We start from the raw sequence: 17,046 nt of genomic DNA on the forward strand, positions 1-17,046 counted from the left end.
CCTAGTATTACTATATCTGTTCCTTGTATAACTATATCTGTTCCTAGTAATATTATATCTGTTCCCTGTATTACTATATATGTTCCTAGTATTACTATATTTGTTCCTGGTATTACTTTATCTGTTCCTAGTATTACTATATCTGTTCCTTGTATAACTGTATCTGTTCATAGTATTACTATATCTGTTCTTAGTATTACTATATATGTTCCTAGTATTACTATATCTGTTCCTAGCATTACTATATCTGTTCCTAGTATTACTATATCTGTTCCTTGTATAACTATATCTGTTCATAGTATTACTATATCTGTTCCTAGTATTACTATATATGTTCCTAGTATTACTATATCTGTTACTAGTATTACTGTATCTGTTCCTAGTTTTACCATATATGTTCCTAGCATTACTGTTTCTGTTCCTAGTATTACTATATTTGTTCCTAGTATTACTATATCTGTTCTTAGTATTACTATATCTGTTCCTAGTATTACTATATCTGTTCCTTGTATAACTATATCTGTTCCTAGTATTACTGTATCTGTTCCTAGTATTCCTATAAATGTTCCTAGTATTTCTGTATCTGTTCCTAGTATTACTATATTTGTTCCTAGTATTACTATATCTGTTCCTAGTATTATTATATTTGTTCCTGGTATTACTTTATCTGTTCCTAGTATTACTATATCTGTTCCTAGTATCACTATATCTGTTACTAGTATTACTATATCTGTTCCTTGTATTACTATATCTTTTCTTTGTATGACTATATCTGTTCCTTGTATAGTTATATCTGTTCCTAGTATAACTATATCTGTTCCTTGTATAACTATATATGTTCCTGGTATTACTTTATCTGTTCCTAGTATTACTATATCTGTTACTAGTATTACTATATCTGTTCCTTGTATAACTATATATGTTCCTAGTATTACTAATTCTGTTCCTAGCATTACATATCTATTTCTAGTATAACTGCATATATCCCTTGTACTACTGTATCTGTTTCTAGTAGTAATGACAAAGATGGTCGTCCAAAGCCGAATGGTGAAACACTATAAAGATATAGATTCATTTATTTCCGAAATTTGATAGATATTATATAAAGAATAAAGATGTGTACAATTCGTAAAGAAGTATGCTTTCAGATTCATGCCAATTTTTATCAACATTTTGAAAATACAATGTATATATAAAAAATAACATATATTTTTGTACTTTCAAGTGAAAATTGAAAGAAACTGCATATTCAATCCGCATAAATTTCCAAATAAAGATCCAAATATGTAAATATAGCCTTATTGCGTTACCAACGCAATAGAAATATGGTGATAAATATTGAAATCAAAGCACAGAAGGCGCTGAAATTGTTTGGGTCTCAGAATGTCAGAAAAGTGAAGGTTGTGAGATTATAAACCAATTTGTTTTTGTATAGTGCCACCAATGCTTTCCAGTGTTTTAACTGTAGTAAATTGACTATAAGACTAATTGCAACACAGATAGTCAATTCAATGTTTTTTTGACTTAATTTTTTTTAAAAAATGAGTTGCCTTGTATATCTATAAAGAATGAAACAATATTAGAAATCTTCGACCATTCGGGAACTACTTTGCTTGAAAATTAATGCGCCGGTCATTTGACAATCTTTACACATTGGTCTCCCCTTAAAATTTTCGGCGTTAGTGTACTTATAAAGGGAAGTAACCGCTTAAAAAAGTGGACTACTTTAGGCATTTGCAATTAACAGCATTAGGCTCTGAAATTTCGCTACCATTATTTGTTTGGTCTGACGACCCAAACAAATAATCAAAGCACTGAAAGTACTGAAGTATACATTGCTTGATAATATAATCCATTTTTGACATCAAAGCCATGTTGATTTTAACCTACTGACCTCGAAAACAATAGGGATCATCTTCTGACCAAGATCAATGTCCCTAACAAGTGATTAACATGCACCAAGGCTTTTTTCTTCAAAAGTTATTTATGAGTCAAGGAAGGTGTAATGTTCCATCTGTGTATTGCTAGGACAAGCTGATAGATAAGCAATAAAGAAATCATTTTTTGAAACACCCGTTAAATGGACTGCAGTATAGAATATTGAAACAGTCATATTGAGTTTCCAGTGATGCTATCTGATAAAATACATAATCTGGTTTGAACTCTATACAAAGTCAATTAATTGAATCATCCTACAAGACTTAATTACCAAATTACAGTACATCTATGTTACAATGTACTGTACTTTGATGCATTAATAAATATATTCTGGTGTGTTGTATTAATCTCTACACATTAATTTTCAAATGCATTACTTTATCGTTAATTAATAAAAATGAAATCTATAATCACAACAATTCAAATATACTGTAATATTTTCATTATTCAATAATTGTTACATATAGTCTTCATGAACAACCTTTCCAAGAAATCCATTTATATTGGACAGCAAGTTAACAAGGGTTTTTCCATAATCAGGTTGTGTAACCAACTTCTTAACTTTAGATGAACCATTGAGCTAAAACATTTTTTTTTCTATTTTTTTGGCTACTGTGACATACTTCTGATTTTCAACCAAGGTGATCAATGTTCAAACTCGAGCAAAACTTGTCACACACATTCTTACGACGTTGTGTGACAATTGGGACAAAAATGTGACCAGTAGAGTGTTAACAAACTAAATGACCAGCAGATTGTTAACAACTGTAATGTCAGCATCGGATACACATGGTTGATACCTAACTGATAAATGTAAATGGTTCGGCCGTGGGTATCCGACGATGCTAAATATGGACAGACCAGAGTTGACATAAGATGGATGGCCGACATTCAACAATCTAAAACCTCACCTAGCCTGGGATTCAGGCGTTGATAGCTTTTGCTTATTCATAACATTTTTTTGTTCTTAACATATGCGCTTAATATTCCGTATTCGTTCGTCGTTTTGATAGTGTCGATTTTGCCAAACAGAAACATAACAAAAAATCAACAGACTGGAACCCAGGCTAACCTCACCCTGAGCTAGCCAACCTATAAGTTTCACCACTGACTTTTTCATACTGTACTTATTACAAAAAATAACTGACATTTTACAAAGGTAATAAATTCAATGTCATAGTTATTCATTTAAACGATTGAAAATGTATTTAGCAGCATTTTTTAAAAAATATATCTAGTATTTTATTGCAAGTAAAATGTGTTGTTTGTTTATTTATTTTTTCTATGTTTTTGACGCTAGGCTGTATCATAGCCGATAAACAATTTCATACAATGTTTATTACAAAAATATTACTGATATTTTACATTGCTTACACATAAATTATAATGTTATTATCATTCATTTAGACGCTTAAAAATTTTATTTAATAGTTCTATTTTTGAAATGTCCATTTCATCGCAAGTAAAATGTGCTGTTTTTTTTTTTTATTTTGGGCTTTTCCATTTTTTTGACGCTAGACCGATACGTAGCCGAAAAACACTTTCATGCTGTATTTATAAAAATAACATCACTGACATTTTACATTGGTAACAAAAGAAAGTTATAGTTATTCATTTAAAAGGTTGGAAAAAAATAGCGGCTCTTGTTTTAACTACGACTATTTTAATGCCCGTAAAAATGTGTTTTCCGGCTTTTCCATGTTTTTTTTTTACGCTAGACTGTAACTTTGCCAAAAAACACTTTCATATCGCATATTTAATACAGAATAGAATCATTCTCTAATTTACACTGGTTGCAAAAAGAAAGTAAATTTTAATCATTTAAAGGGTAGAAAAAAAGTAGATAAAACTTATTTTGTTGGAATTATACCAATTGTATATATCATCGATTTAAAACTGATATTATTGAACCCATTTCATCAAATAACCGACAAAAACCAATTTCATCAAATAACCATCAAAAATGGTTTATATTGCTGAATTAATATTTCTTTGTATTTTAAGTGTTTTTCGGTATTTTTTTGGTGTTTTTTGGCAATTAATATAAGCAGATAAAAATAACATAATGTATTTATTTCTTAATGCTTACACTGATTTACAGTTTCAAATGATTATTTCTTCTCGTCGAATCTTGCCACATATGCCTATATTTAGCTCCATACGTCAATATCCCAAGTTCGACGAATTGTAATGGGTCGAACGGTCGAGCGGCCGAATCTTTATTTTTACCCGTACTGAATCAGGCAATCTTCGCTGAATTTCGAAACATATTTCTTTTCAAAAATCTAAGGCATACAAAAATGAAAGGAAAATCATGTGTAAGAAAGGTATTCAAAAGAATAGCTTACGAAATTTCTATTTTTCGAAGTCACGATAATTGCCAGTTTTAAAAAAAAAAAAAAAAAAAACATTTTCCGTATACGCTGGTAAATTTTGTGACGGTGCTCCATATTCATTTTGTAAAACATTTTAGGGCAATTTTATTGCATAAATGTAAATCAGGAATTTTATTTGATTTAATATCTATCTGAGATGTTTCGTCCCATTTATATAATACACCGATATACACTTTTAGAACTAGCAGACGACAGGCTATTCTTATCATTGCGTATCTCACTGTATAAATCGCATGTAAAATGGTCTGACATATGGTAGGTTTAACAGTTAATTTAAATACTTTGGAATCAAAAGGTGTATTGAAGTTTATATTGTGATGAAGCTAAGATCCAAAGCTTTATATTGGTGTAATACATTTTAAAATCGGACATTTAATCACAACAAACTAGCGGTTTAAAAAAAGCTTATTTTGTATTGTTTTAGCATAAGCGCTGACGACTTTACTATATTTACGATGTATTCATTCATGCTAGCAAGCGCATGCGTATATGCGAAGTTTAACGCGTAGGTATAAACTACGATTTTATCAATGAACTGTTATTTTTTGTTTTCCTTAAAGGAATGTAGTGTCTATTATTTCATGAAAATGAACGATTTGGAAATTTCAAAGCATTTAAACAACTTTGCAAACACTATTTTAATGATGTGTAGTCGGAATGTAACGCTACTGCAGAATGAAGAACTAGTTTCTATAGCGGTTTTTATCCGGGAGTGGATGTTGTTCGGTAATGCATTAAACCTGTATCTTTTCTGAGATATAGCTTATAACTCTGTATACATTGCAAGCAATGTATACAATCAAAGCACAGAAGGCGCTGAATTTGTTTGGGTCTCAGAATGTAAGAAAGGTGCAGGTTGTGAGATTATATGTATAGTGCCACCAATGCTTTCCAGCGTTTTAATTGTAGTAAATTGGCTATAAGACTAATTGCAACACTGATATTCAATCCAATGTTTATTTGACTTTAACAATTTGAAAAAAAATGAGTTACCTTTACTGGGATTTGAACTCCAGACCTCTCGCTTTCTAAGCGAGCCCGAAAACCCTTCAGCCACGGTGAATTTATATGTAAACGGGCTGAAGAAAACCATATTATTCTAAATTAGGGCTTGTAACGACTTTAACTGTTGTTTAACACAGATGTAAACAATCCTGGAGCTTACTATAAGCATTTATATTTATAAAGAATCAAAGGGCTGCAAGTTCTGTGGTATTTTCTGATCTTTGCAATCTAAATCGTACTGTATATATGTATGCATTTTCCTGTATAGGTTTATTTTTATGTATTATAATTCATTTTGCAAGGCACCAGAGTTTGATACATACGGAATTCTGCATAACTAGAGTTGCATCAAAAAATCATTTATGTTCATTTTTTACGACAGCCACACTTTATCCTTGCATATCATGGCTACTTTCTTAACAAAAACACTTAAAAAAGAATTTAACAAAAAAAAAAAGTTTCCTCGACTGGGATTCGAACTCGAGACCTCTCACTCACTAAGCCAGCGCGTTACCACTTTACCACGGAGAAGTTTTACACAGAAAGTTTGAATAATATCAAGTTATTCTAAATTTAGAACTTCCATTGCATTTCGGGTTTGTAATCCTTATTAATTTCGAGGTATTTTGTTCAGGGTAAACCTGTTGTTTGAAATTGAAGTAAATATTTTAGCGAAAATCCTCTCGCCCAAACAGTCCGACATGTAGAATCTATATATTCCACTACTCGGTTTGTGTAGTATTCGGTAATAAAAAGCATTTTCATTGATAGACTCATATTCATCCGCGTAATTTGTGATTGTGCATTTATTGACAATTCTATAAGCCAACGCTATTGTTTAACTTTAAATGCGTTGTAATTTGTTGGATACTTGTAACAAAATAAAATATTTCTTTCTTTTAAATCGCTAGTTTTAAGCTGTTTTGAGAACTACTTGTTGTTAGGTTTGTTGTAAACTTCTGTGTCAGAGATTGAATGTCCGCTTTGTATTTAGTTATTTTCGATCAGAAAATACAATAAAACAATATTTGAAATCTTCGACCATTCGGGAATTACTTTGCTTGAAAATTGATGCGCCTGTCTTTGACCATCTTTACGCAGTGATCTCCTCTGAATTTTTCGGCTTTAGTGTACATACAAAAGGGAAGTAACCGCTTCAAAAAAGTGGACTACTTTCGGCATTTGCAATTAACAACATTAGACTCTGAAATTTCGCTACCATTATTTGTTTGGTCTGACGACCCAAACAAATAAAAACCGGCTATCGTTGCATATAACATGTTAATCATTACTTGAATTGTGAATATCTTAAGTTTACTTTTCTTAAAATCTAGTTACATTTTCAAATTCTCAAAGTTAATTTTCTTGAAATTATTAAAAATGAGGGTTTTTCCTTATTTTTCTTATGTTTATTACATTATTATGTATATCACATTATGAATATAACAGCCAAATATAAAAAGCGACAGCGGATAAAATCTCCGCTTCTATACAATTATTGTCGTCTGTCTCATTTTATCGGCTATTTTACACCTGTTTTGTCGTATTGATGTATAAAAAACCCGCCACTCAGTGGTTAAGTCATACACATCCTAGCCTATCATTCACAGAACGATATTATTGTTAAAAATGTAAAACAAAAACAAGTTAGAGGAAGGGAGAGAAATCGGGCAGACATATTAAGATAATTTTAAAAAAACAGCAGACGACAAAATTTAGATGATGCTTGGCGCTTTATTGATTTTGATATTTTATTCTGCAGAATTTGCAGAATTACGTACATACTATAAAATGGACTTGTTGGCTTATTTTTCACATGCAGAAAAGTAAAAACATTCTTTTTTCAATTTCAATATCATGCAAATTTTGGCGATAGAGCAATATCGACTTGCTCCGTTCATTTCTATTTTCATGATTATAAAACATTATATAAACCAACAATAAATGAAAACGCTGCCACTTCACAAATAAACAAAACAAATAGACTAGACGATACAGTGAAGTAATAACCGTTAGTGAACATACAAACAAATTGTGATAAAACGTCATAAAAACGAAACCTGCTGTTGATTTTTCTAAAAATGCGTAATTAATATAAACATTTAAGTACATGTTATCATATAAATATTTTAGAGACCCACTCCGGATCCCCTGACTGCAATCTACATATTTATATTAAACATATTAACACATTCAGGGGTCTAATATTTTTGAAATGTATAACTTTTCGAAGTATTAAAATAAAGAGAATTTCAAATGTTTCGGAATGTCAAAATTAAGAAATGATATCGGTCCGAGCGGTGTTTATCGACTATTTAACACCGGTTTGGAGTTTTTATGCACGGAAGCCGTAGGTCTGAGTGGTTTTTTTGTTGTCACCAAACCGACAACACCGATGTTAAATAGCCGATAAAAAACCGTTTAAAACGATATTATTTCGATTATTATAAAGACAAAATAAGGAAAAGATCACTTATGGTATTTAATCAAGGGAGATTACTTCTGGTGCCGATTTCCGTATAATGCTGTTTGATTTCGCACCCTACTGTTGCTAAAATATAGAAATTATTGAACAAAAGAAATAATAAGAAAAAAAATATGTTATCAAGTTTTCCGGATAACATGATTAAATATATGGACTATGGAGATTCCAACTGTCTATAGTTCTCTTCTCATTCAATACCGGCCTCTCTATCCTTTACTCGTTGTATAATATTTTGAATGTGACAACTGTTAGAGTAAATGTTGACGATGTGATGCTATACTTATTGTCGGTTTACTGATATGTATATATATCATGTATATAATATGTATATATTTACTACCAAGCGTCCTACAAACAAAATGCAAATCTATGTTTTCTTTTTTCGAGACGGTTTGCTACGCTTGCCTTTTGTCTTTGACCGTAGCCTTTTTCTTAAGGTAAGTAAATCCATACATAACACAAAACTTCCTAAAGAACATAGGACTATTACAGCTACACTTCCCATCACTTTTGAAGAAGTTCTTAAGTCAGAGGCACACTTTGACTTTGATTGTTCAAGTGAAGTTGATTTTTCGTCAATTTTAATATCGTTTACAAGTAGTGTGATAATTTCGTCTTTCGTCATATTAACAAATGTTTTATTAAAGTAGCAAATACACGGTGCAATAAACAGCTTTGGTAATGGCGCACGTGTTCTTGTTGTGGTCAACGAAGCTGTCGATGTGGTCTTTGTTGTTGATGTTGTTACCGACGAAGCTGTTGTTGGTGTAGTTAATGATGTTGATGGTGGTGAGGGTGATGATGATGATGTTGATGTTTGCAATGATGATGATTGTGATGATGACGGCGATGACGATGATGATGGTGATGATGATGATGATGGTGATGATGTCAACGATGATGATGATGATGGAGATGATGATGATGGCAAAGTTAATAATGGTGATGATGGCGACGACGACGACGATGATGATGATAATGATGGTGGTGATGATAATGATGACAGAGATGTTGGTGGTAATGATAGGGATGATGATGATGATGATTGTGATGATGATGGTGATTGTGGTGATGATGGCGACGATGATGATGATGATGGTGATGATGAAGATGATGCTGATGACGGAGATGTTGGTGGTAATGATAATGATGATGATGCTGATGATAATGATGAGTTAGGTGTTGGTGATGATGGAGATGATTGTGATGATTGAGATGATGAGGATGATAATGATGGTGGTGATGATGATGATGGAGATGATGATGATGATGATGATGGTGATGTAAGTGTTGGGGATGTAATCATTTCAGTAGATGTTGACGTCGTTAGTGTAGTCATTGCTGTTGGCAACGTACCTTTCAAATAAATTATGTATATTGTATGCTATTTTGAATGATAATTTCAGTAACAGTAGACAAGAAAAACAAACTTTCATATTCGTTTGTTTATTAAAATAATATGCAAAGGAAAACACGCAAAATAAAAACATCATCCACTAATAATAATAATTTTACCATGCAAAAGAAGGTGACCTGGTCACGTTAAAATTCATGTAAGAACTAAAAGTCGCAGCTTTTCTGGTAGTGGTGCAAACTTGACGACTTCATTAGTCCCCTGACGATCAGTGGAATTAACAGTGTTAAAAGAATTCAAAAGCATGTCGCAATATATCGTCGGTTACCCAAGGTATATATACCGTACATACTACATTATCTAAATGTAGTATGTAAGGAATATATACCGTGGGGTAAAGGGTCCGTCACACCATGACGTTCTGGTCAACGCTATCTGAACGTTTCAAACGTTCTTGAATGAGGTTGACACATCTAGCGTGTGATAAAGGTGCGTCTAAGGTGTGTCTTACGCACGAGAAGCGTGTAACAGCGACCAAGTAAGATACCTCTGAAACCCATAATCGTGTGCTTACGTACCACTTGAGCGTGACGAACTATTTGTCAACGCCTAACGAGCGTTGTGAGCGTGATACTAACGCGATAGCGTCTTGATTATTGCATGCTATTTTTTTACGGCTAAACGGGTACAGATTGCTGGAAATTCCATGGTAAATTCAGTTATTCTTCTATGTTTGAATACATGTAGTCAGCATCATGACGCCAAGAAATAGAGATTTGAATAAGGGCTTCTTCTACTAGCTACATTTTGAATTTGAAAATCCTTGACGTCTTTATAATCATGATTTAGTTCAACATTGTGTCTCTGTCGGTTTTTTTTCTCTGTTGATGATTGTCGGGGTCTTCACTGCGGACGAATTCCCTCGATATGTTAAGCTTTGTTTAAGTTTAGTACATCAACTTGATGCTTTGCTACAGCAAACGTATAAAGCCTTCTAAATATTTCAGGATCTTCCATAGAAGGTGTTCTCTACACCCCGGTCACACTAGAGATCACCGATGACTATCGTAAGATGTTTTAAAGATTCTTTGCGACTACCGGCGACGTGTAAAATCGACGATCATCGGCGATTTTTTTGCAATCAAGCCCTCTTTGAACAAATAAATTTACTTCAGCGATTATCGTAGTACTACCAATCATCAGCAAACATGCGATGGTCTCAAGATTGCCTGGGATTTATAACGTCTACCTGTGACCTGTTATTTGATCACCTACAACTTGTCGTACGACCATCACACGATTACTAAAGACTACTCAAGATTTTCTGTGACTAGTGGCAATTTGTAAAACTGTCACTTTCGAGCGACGATCGTGCGACAGCCTAAAACTTTATAAGATCACTAGCAATCTGTTCTTGCAATCTCCAAAACCTCTCTACGACTGAAATTGGTCGTGGGACCTAAATAAGATAACCTGCGACTATCGAAGATCACTGATGACTATCGTAAGATGTTATAAAGATTATCCGCGACCAGTGGTCGCTGGTGATCGTCAACTGGTCTGTTGTGGTCGTAAGCTCTAATGTGACTGAGGCTCACGATAGCTCAAAATAAAATGAACTTTGTTTTTTACATATGCATAATTGTTCAAACTCAATGGACGCAAAAATGGACGTTAGTTTACCTAAAGTCACACGTTTTGTGCGCTTGAAGACTGTTCAGCGGTCGATGACAGGTCGCCAAAGAAACGCCAGTGAGTCGTTCACTGCAAAGCAAACGATTATTAACAACCAAGCAGCGATTGAGTAACGACTGACTAACGATAGACGAACGTGTTCAACGCTCGTCGAAAGTTAGTAGAACGTTCCATGAACGTTCTTAAACGTTCTTCAGCATTTGAAATTTAAACGCTGAATTACGCTGGTATGGGCGAGAACTTTTGTGCATGTTCAAAACTTTCTTTCCGGACCAGCGTTCTACGCCTATTACCGGCGATTAATGACGTTCACTGGCATTCATATAACGTTTTTCTGGCGCTATCCTAGCAATCATGGGCGACTACCAACATTTTTATCAAACGTTATAGAACGCTGACCAGAACGTCAAGGTGTGACGACCCCATAACCGACGATTGTCGAAATAGTATATATCATAAAACTACATGGTTCCATTTATAATGTCAATAGAGTTGTGAATAGCAAAAGATTTTAACAATTAAGCAATCAATGTTGTAAAATAAAGCCACATATTTTGTTTTATTATTGTATGTCCAGAAAAATAGACGTTTTTGAAAAAGATTGAATTACATTAAACGGATAGGGCAATTTGCTTTATGTTACTTATTTTTATAAATGTTAAATTGTTTCTTTTATTACACCGTGCAAATTGAAATCGTATTTTTATGTCAAAAAGTGTTTATTTAAAATAAAAATAATATATGTTACAATATTCGAGTTTATTAATAAAACAATGAATGTAAATAAAACAGGAAGTATAATTACTTTTTATAAAAACATGTATTTGAAATACCTGGTCTTGAACAAACCTGTTTGCTGGTTTCCGCAATACTTCTGATAAACTCTATAAGTTTCCGTGGCTGGTTCCATGCTGCAAGTATTCTGACAACCTGTGTACACGTTACACACTTTGTCGACAGATTCATACGATATAGTACATTCCGAGCTACTTGATAGACAGTGAGCCAAACATTCCCTCATTTTTGGGCCGTTAACACTAATGGCAGTGGTTTCCATGGCTGATACCGTAGTATAGTTTGTTTGAGTGAGCGTGTAATCTGCACATGCTATGGAATTCGATAAGAAAAAGAAAATTTTGAAAAACTTTGTATCTTTCTCGACATTAAAGACAGTATTAATTTCTCTAAGCAGGCATTGATCTAAAATCGTGCAATTTTTGTTTTATTTTATCATCTGAAGTTAATAAAATCAGAGAAATTATCAAATCAAATGCATAAGAATTGTTGCGAGAATTTAACGTAACTTATGGTCAAACAATTAAGGAAGCCCATAAGTGCCATTTTGTCTAAGGACTTTTGGCTTTATGACTAATGGCTTATCTCACTAATGGACTTCCGTTACAATAGATAAGAAAATTTAATATGCTTGTTTATATTAAAATTGAACTGACACTGTCAAGGCTATATGACGACTTTTCAGCTCCTCTGTTAGAGAAAGACTTCAGATTAACATTTGTGCAATAGCTCAGGCACGAACAGGCATCAAACCTCACGTTAGCTGGCGTACACGTTACACACGTCTTTGGCAGGATTCAAACCCACATTGTGAAAATTAGGTCACTTCAGCAAGTTTAGCTTCTCGGTCAGGGAGGCTCCTTCTTAGAAATAGTCTGGTACTAAAACAATTACTTAAAACACGGCTATGGAAAAGACTGAAACAATGTCACAGTCTGCAATTTAGTTTTCTTCTTGTAAATACTAGTAAACTTGTTTGCAAACATATATCAAGCGTGCTTCAAATAATACATTAGTATAATTGCCATACGCTTTGCAATAAAGAAACTTTTTTACTTTTTAAAAATGACAGTCATCATCTCTGTGAATAGCCACATATCAGGGAGCATTTGTTTTTATGTCGTTCTTGAACTTTGAAAAAATAATAAAAACAAAAACAATACAAAAAACTAGGTAAATTTTGATTGCCATTTGTAAATGCAGTTTAACTCTAATTATACAAGAGCTGTACTTTTCTATATTTACTTTTTCTTAAGCAGATCTTACATATTTCAATTCGGTCAAACAATTGTAATTTAACCAATATCTAAAAATATACAACTGTTACGTATTTTTGGAAGATTCGTAGTAAGTATTTTTACCGGAAGTGTCACATGTTTTTCGATGAATAACCGATCCAGCTTTGTATTCAATTTCAATATCTTCGCAATTGCTCTGTCGACAATATCCCGTTGAATAGACATATTCTACCGACCATATAGTTACATGATTTGTGAGCGCTAGCAGGCAATCATCCTCGGAAATGTTGTCGTATTCATTTTGTAAACAACCTGGTACAACTGCGCAGTTGTAACATGTCTTGATGTTGCTCGGACATGTCGGATCACCGCCAAAGATCACGTGCGCTGAAACAAATTCAGGTCACTTATAATTTAAAGCGTTTTCTACGTTTCTGCTACATAATGTTGGACAAAGTAATTTAATGTTAATACTATTTTGGAAGTGTTCCGAATTCAAAGAACATTTTTGTAGCAAATCTGTCTTTTTCTTTTCTAATATTAGTTTTTGCAGTCCATGAATTAAGAACTCTCTCTTTCAATCAAAAACCCAACCCATCCCAACCTTACCTAATTTAATCTACTTTCCATAAAAATTTGACCGGCTTTTTTTTAACCTGTCGGCTTTAGATGTTTTCCTTTGTGAAATGGCAATTTGTGAATCGGCGAGTAAATACGGACAAATGCCTTAGACAACTGTAACTGTCAACTTGTTTCCTAGCACATAATTTAAGCAAATGCATTTAGCAATATATTGGGACCCCACCCCATCCCGCCCAATTTTTACTAGACATGAACAGACGGTATGTTTTGATAAACATACACTATTGGATTAATCTTTTGAAGCATTTTTATGGCTCAACACTACTCTTGGGGACAGAGGTTTGCGCGTGTGTTCGTTCCAAATTGCTGTGCCACATGTACCTCTTAAAGTGCTTGACTTAGAGTCAACAAACTTTAAAGGAAGTTGGTCAGCACGTGAAGTTGCGCACCTGAGGTTTGCTTGAAGTATAAATTATTAATATTTAATATTAAGAATTTATAAAGTTATTGCCGTTGTTTTAGTGAAGAATTGCAATTTTCGATTTGTGTAGCGCATAGCTCAAAAACGTATTTGACCTAGAGCCATTTACCATTACGGAATGATGGACATCATAAGACAAGAACTTTAATTTTCGTAAATCGTATTCATTACTCACTGTGAATGTTTAATTTAAAATATGGGCCTGTTGGAACAGCAAGAAATGCATTCTTTCTTGCGGGTAGCGGTAAATTTAAGCGTCTGTGTAAAATGTCTTTAATGCAGACATAGAATAATAATTTACAAAATGCTGACAGTAACTGAAAAGACCTATATTCTAGGTTTAACGTTTCAAATATTAGCAATCAGCGTGTTTAACAATAAGTCTTACAGGTGTCTTTCAGCTATAAAATCGAGGTAACTGACGTCGATAAAGAATAACTTTATAGAAGACAGTCGCCGAAATATCCATGATATAGTGTTTTCGTGTGTGTTATATTTGTTGTTTTGTTTTATTTCGCGAAAATAGAGTATAGTTCATATGTCGACTATGGAGAAATACCTCAGCATTATTTCTGGCACAAACGGGCACTATAGAATAACCAGCTACCTGAATAGTTTTCTCACATGAAAGTATCGAAGACGCTGGCGCGGATCGGACCTACAATGGTGAAGGTCAAGTGTTTTGCAGACAACGACCTAAACTGCTTGGCAACGGACGCCCACTACTACGGGAATGAAATTATGCGTTGTTCAAAATATATTGCTTTATAGCAAGAGTAATCTTTGACAACTTTGAGGAATTTTTCGACCGGTGTTAATGTTATAAGAACAATTTAATTAACGCCCTGAACTACATTATTCAAGGAGTCATATCCAGAGAAACATAAGTGCACACCGAACATGTTTTCGCTCAACAAATTTATGTCATCATAACAATATAAGTTTGAAGGAAATCTATTGAACAGTTTTTTGTCTACCTATATATCTATATGAAAACAACGAAAACGGAATCAACTCCTTACACAAACATAGACAACCGCTTCATGTGCCATTTTCGATTTTAATAAAATAAATCATAGTGAAACATATTAATTATAATACAACTAATAAAATAATTATTATCATTATTTTTACGTACAAATTAATAATACTTTTAAAACATATAGGCAAAATCTGTAACAAATTTAAAAAAGTAGTTCACCTAGTAAAATCAGAATATGTCCGTTCAGAAGAAAATATTTTAAGTTCATTCCGTCTTTTGTAGTCCTTTTTTTAAATATTTAGTACAAGAACGTCTATAATTTGTTTATAGATTTGTGTTCTATGACCCTGTGAAACATATGAAGTTTGTTATTATATTACTGGAGCTTTTTATGCGAACTCGATTGATATGAACTGCTATAGTTTTTCTTTTGTATCCCTCCAATGTGAACGAAGTCTGCCGAAGCACATTAACCTTTAAGAAAGGCATCTATAATTGGATCAATGAACTTTAATCAAATTATATATACAGGTAGATCTACCCATGATTGTTAAATTCATTGATCGGTGAATCTAATCAGACAAGAAATTATTCATCACAATTGTACTTCAGATACAACTAATTTAATTTCTAAATTAATTATTGATTAGGAAACATATATCAATTTTGAGTACATTGTTATAGTATAATGTACGGTTTGAGTTCGAATGCGCAGGAATATAATCACAAAGGACGATATACCTGGGTGATTAATTACAAAGCATTTGAACGATAAACCGTCACGGTGCATTATTATACTATAATGCAAAAACGATTGATATTTATTTCAATTCTAACATTCAATTCAAAAAAAGAAAATTAATATAAAAATATGTTTAACTGCATTGAGCATAGAAGTAATTTTCCTGAAGTCGTTTGGTTCATTGACGTCTTATCTGACGTCATATGGCATCTCACACACGTTGAGAAACACAGATATTACGTCGTTTTTCGGAAAGCCGTGATAACCGGTCGTATTTCATGTTTAAGAGTGGCAAAAGACATTGGTCAACTTATATCAGATTTTGTTACATATATATTGGCCTACTTAAATGTATGTAAAATAAGAACTTGGGATATAAAAACAATTATAAATAAGCTACTGAGTATTATTGAAAATGCGAATTGAGCGGTCAATATATTAAACAAAATGTAGCAAAAGCAATTAATCAATAGATCGAAATTGTCAGAAATTTCAATTGAAGATATTAGATTAGCGCTATATGTGTTAATGATTGATTATTTGACCTAAAGACGTACATTTTCCATCAAGGTAAATACATTATTACTGTAATCAAATATTTACAAACTATCTTAATTTAAGTGTTAAATCTATTTTAAAACATGTTTTAAGTGACATTCCTGTTTGCATGATCGCATATTGTCTTTTATTATACAAACATAGATTGAAATGTTCTGGAATCTAACATTTTGCTTCATGGTGTACAGAGATCACATTAAAAATCAATATGGATTTAAAAAAAAAATAACTTCAATCTTGAAACCTTTTTTTTTTTTTTTTCATTTATTTGATATTTGAAGTATAACAATACAAACATACATATTAACATACAATTCATAGACTCATACCTATAATTTCAAAAACAAAAAACTACATAAGTATGAAAAACATCCATTTACTCCATATTTCTACTATATATTTATTCATTTCGAATAATAGAAAGAGTATTTCAGATAAAGAGACTGAAAATTTAAAGTGCATGTATATTCAAAGACATTTTAACATTATTTGGAGAAAGGGAGAATGAAAAAAAGAAGGATTTTTTAAGTATATTCAAAAATATTTAACATTATTTGGTGTAAAAATAAGGAAAGAGAGAGAAAAAAAAGCAACAAAGAAAATGTCAGAGAAAATATACATACACAAACATACACACAGACATTCAAAAAGATACTTTTTTCCTACATACATACAAAACATACATACAATCACAAAAAAAGAGACAAAAAAAAAAGGAACAAGCGAGCTAATTTCAATTAATTTTCTTACGTTTTATGGTTTTGAAAATTATTTTTAACTTACTGTTGGTTTGTA

The 17,046-nt window shown here is 32.6% G+C and overlaps 1 protein-coding gene across 1 annotated transcript; it reads right to left on the minus strand.

Moving 5' to 3' along the window:
* Positions 1-8,191: 8,191 nt before the first annotated feature.
* LOC132756315 (uncharacterized protein DDB_G0271670-like) lies at positions 8,192-9,169 on the minus strand. The gene has a single exon (XM_060747350.1). It carries the CDS (start codon positions 9,161-9,163, stop codon positions 8,192-8,194), a length of 972 nt encoding a protein of 323 aa, XP_060603333.1. The 5' UTR covers positions 9,164-9,169.
* Between the last annotated feature and the right edge of the window lie 7,877 nt (positions 9,170-17,046).

The sequence above is a fragment of the Ruditapes philippinarum genome, unplaced genomic scaffold (assembly GCF_026571515.1).
Source record: "Ruditapes philippinarum isolate M1 unplaced genomic scaffold, ASM2657151v2 ctg7658_1_1_1_1, whole genome shotgun sequence".
Lineage (NCBI taxonomy): Eukaryota > Metazoa > Mollusca > Bivalvia > Venerida > Veneridae > Ruditapes > Ruditapes philippinarum.

Excerpts from the sequence above, each read along its gene's own strand:
- LOC132756315 (XM_060747350.1), bottom strand. The coding sequence starts at position 9,163 with ATGACTACACTAACGACGTCAACATCTACTGAAATGATTACATCCCCA.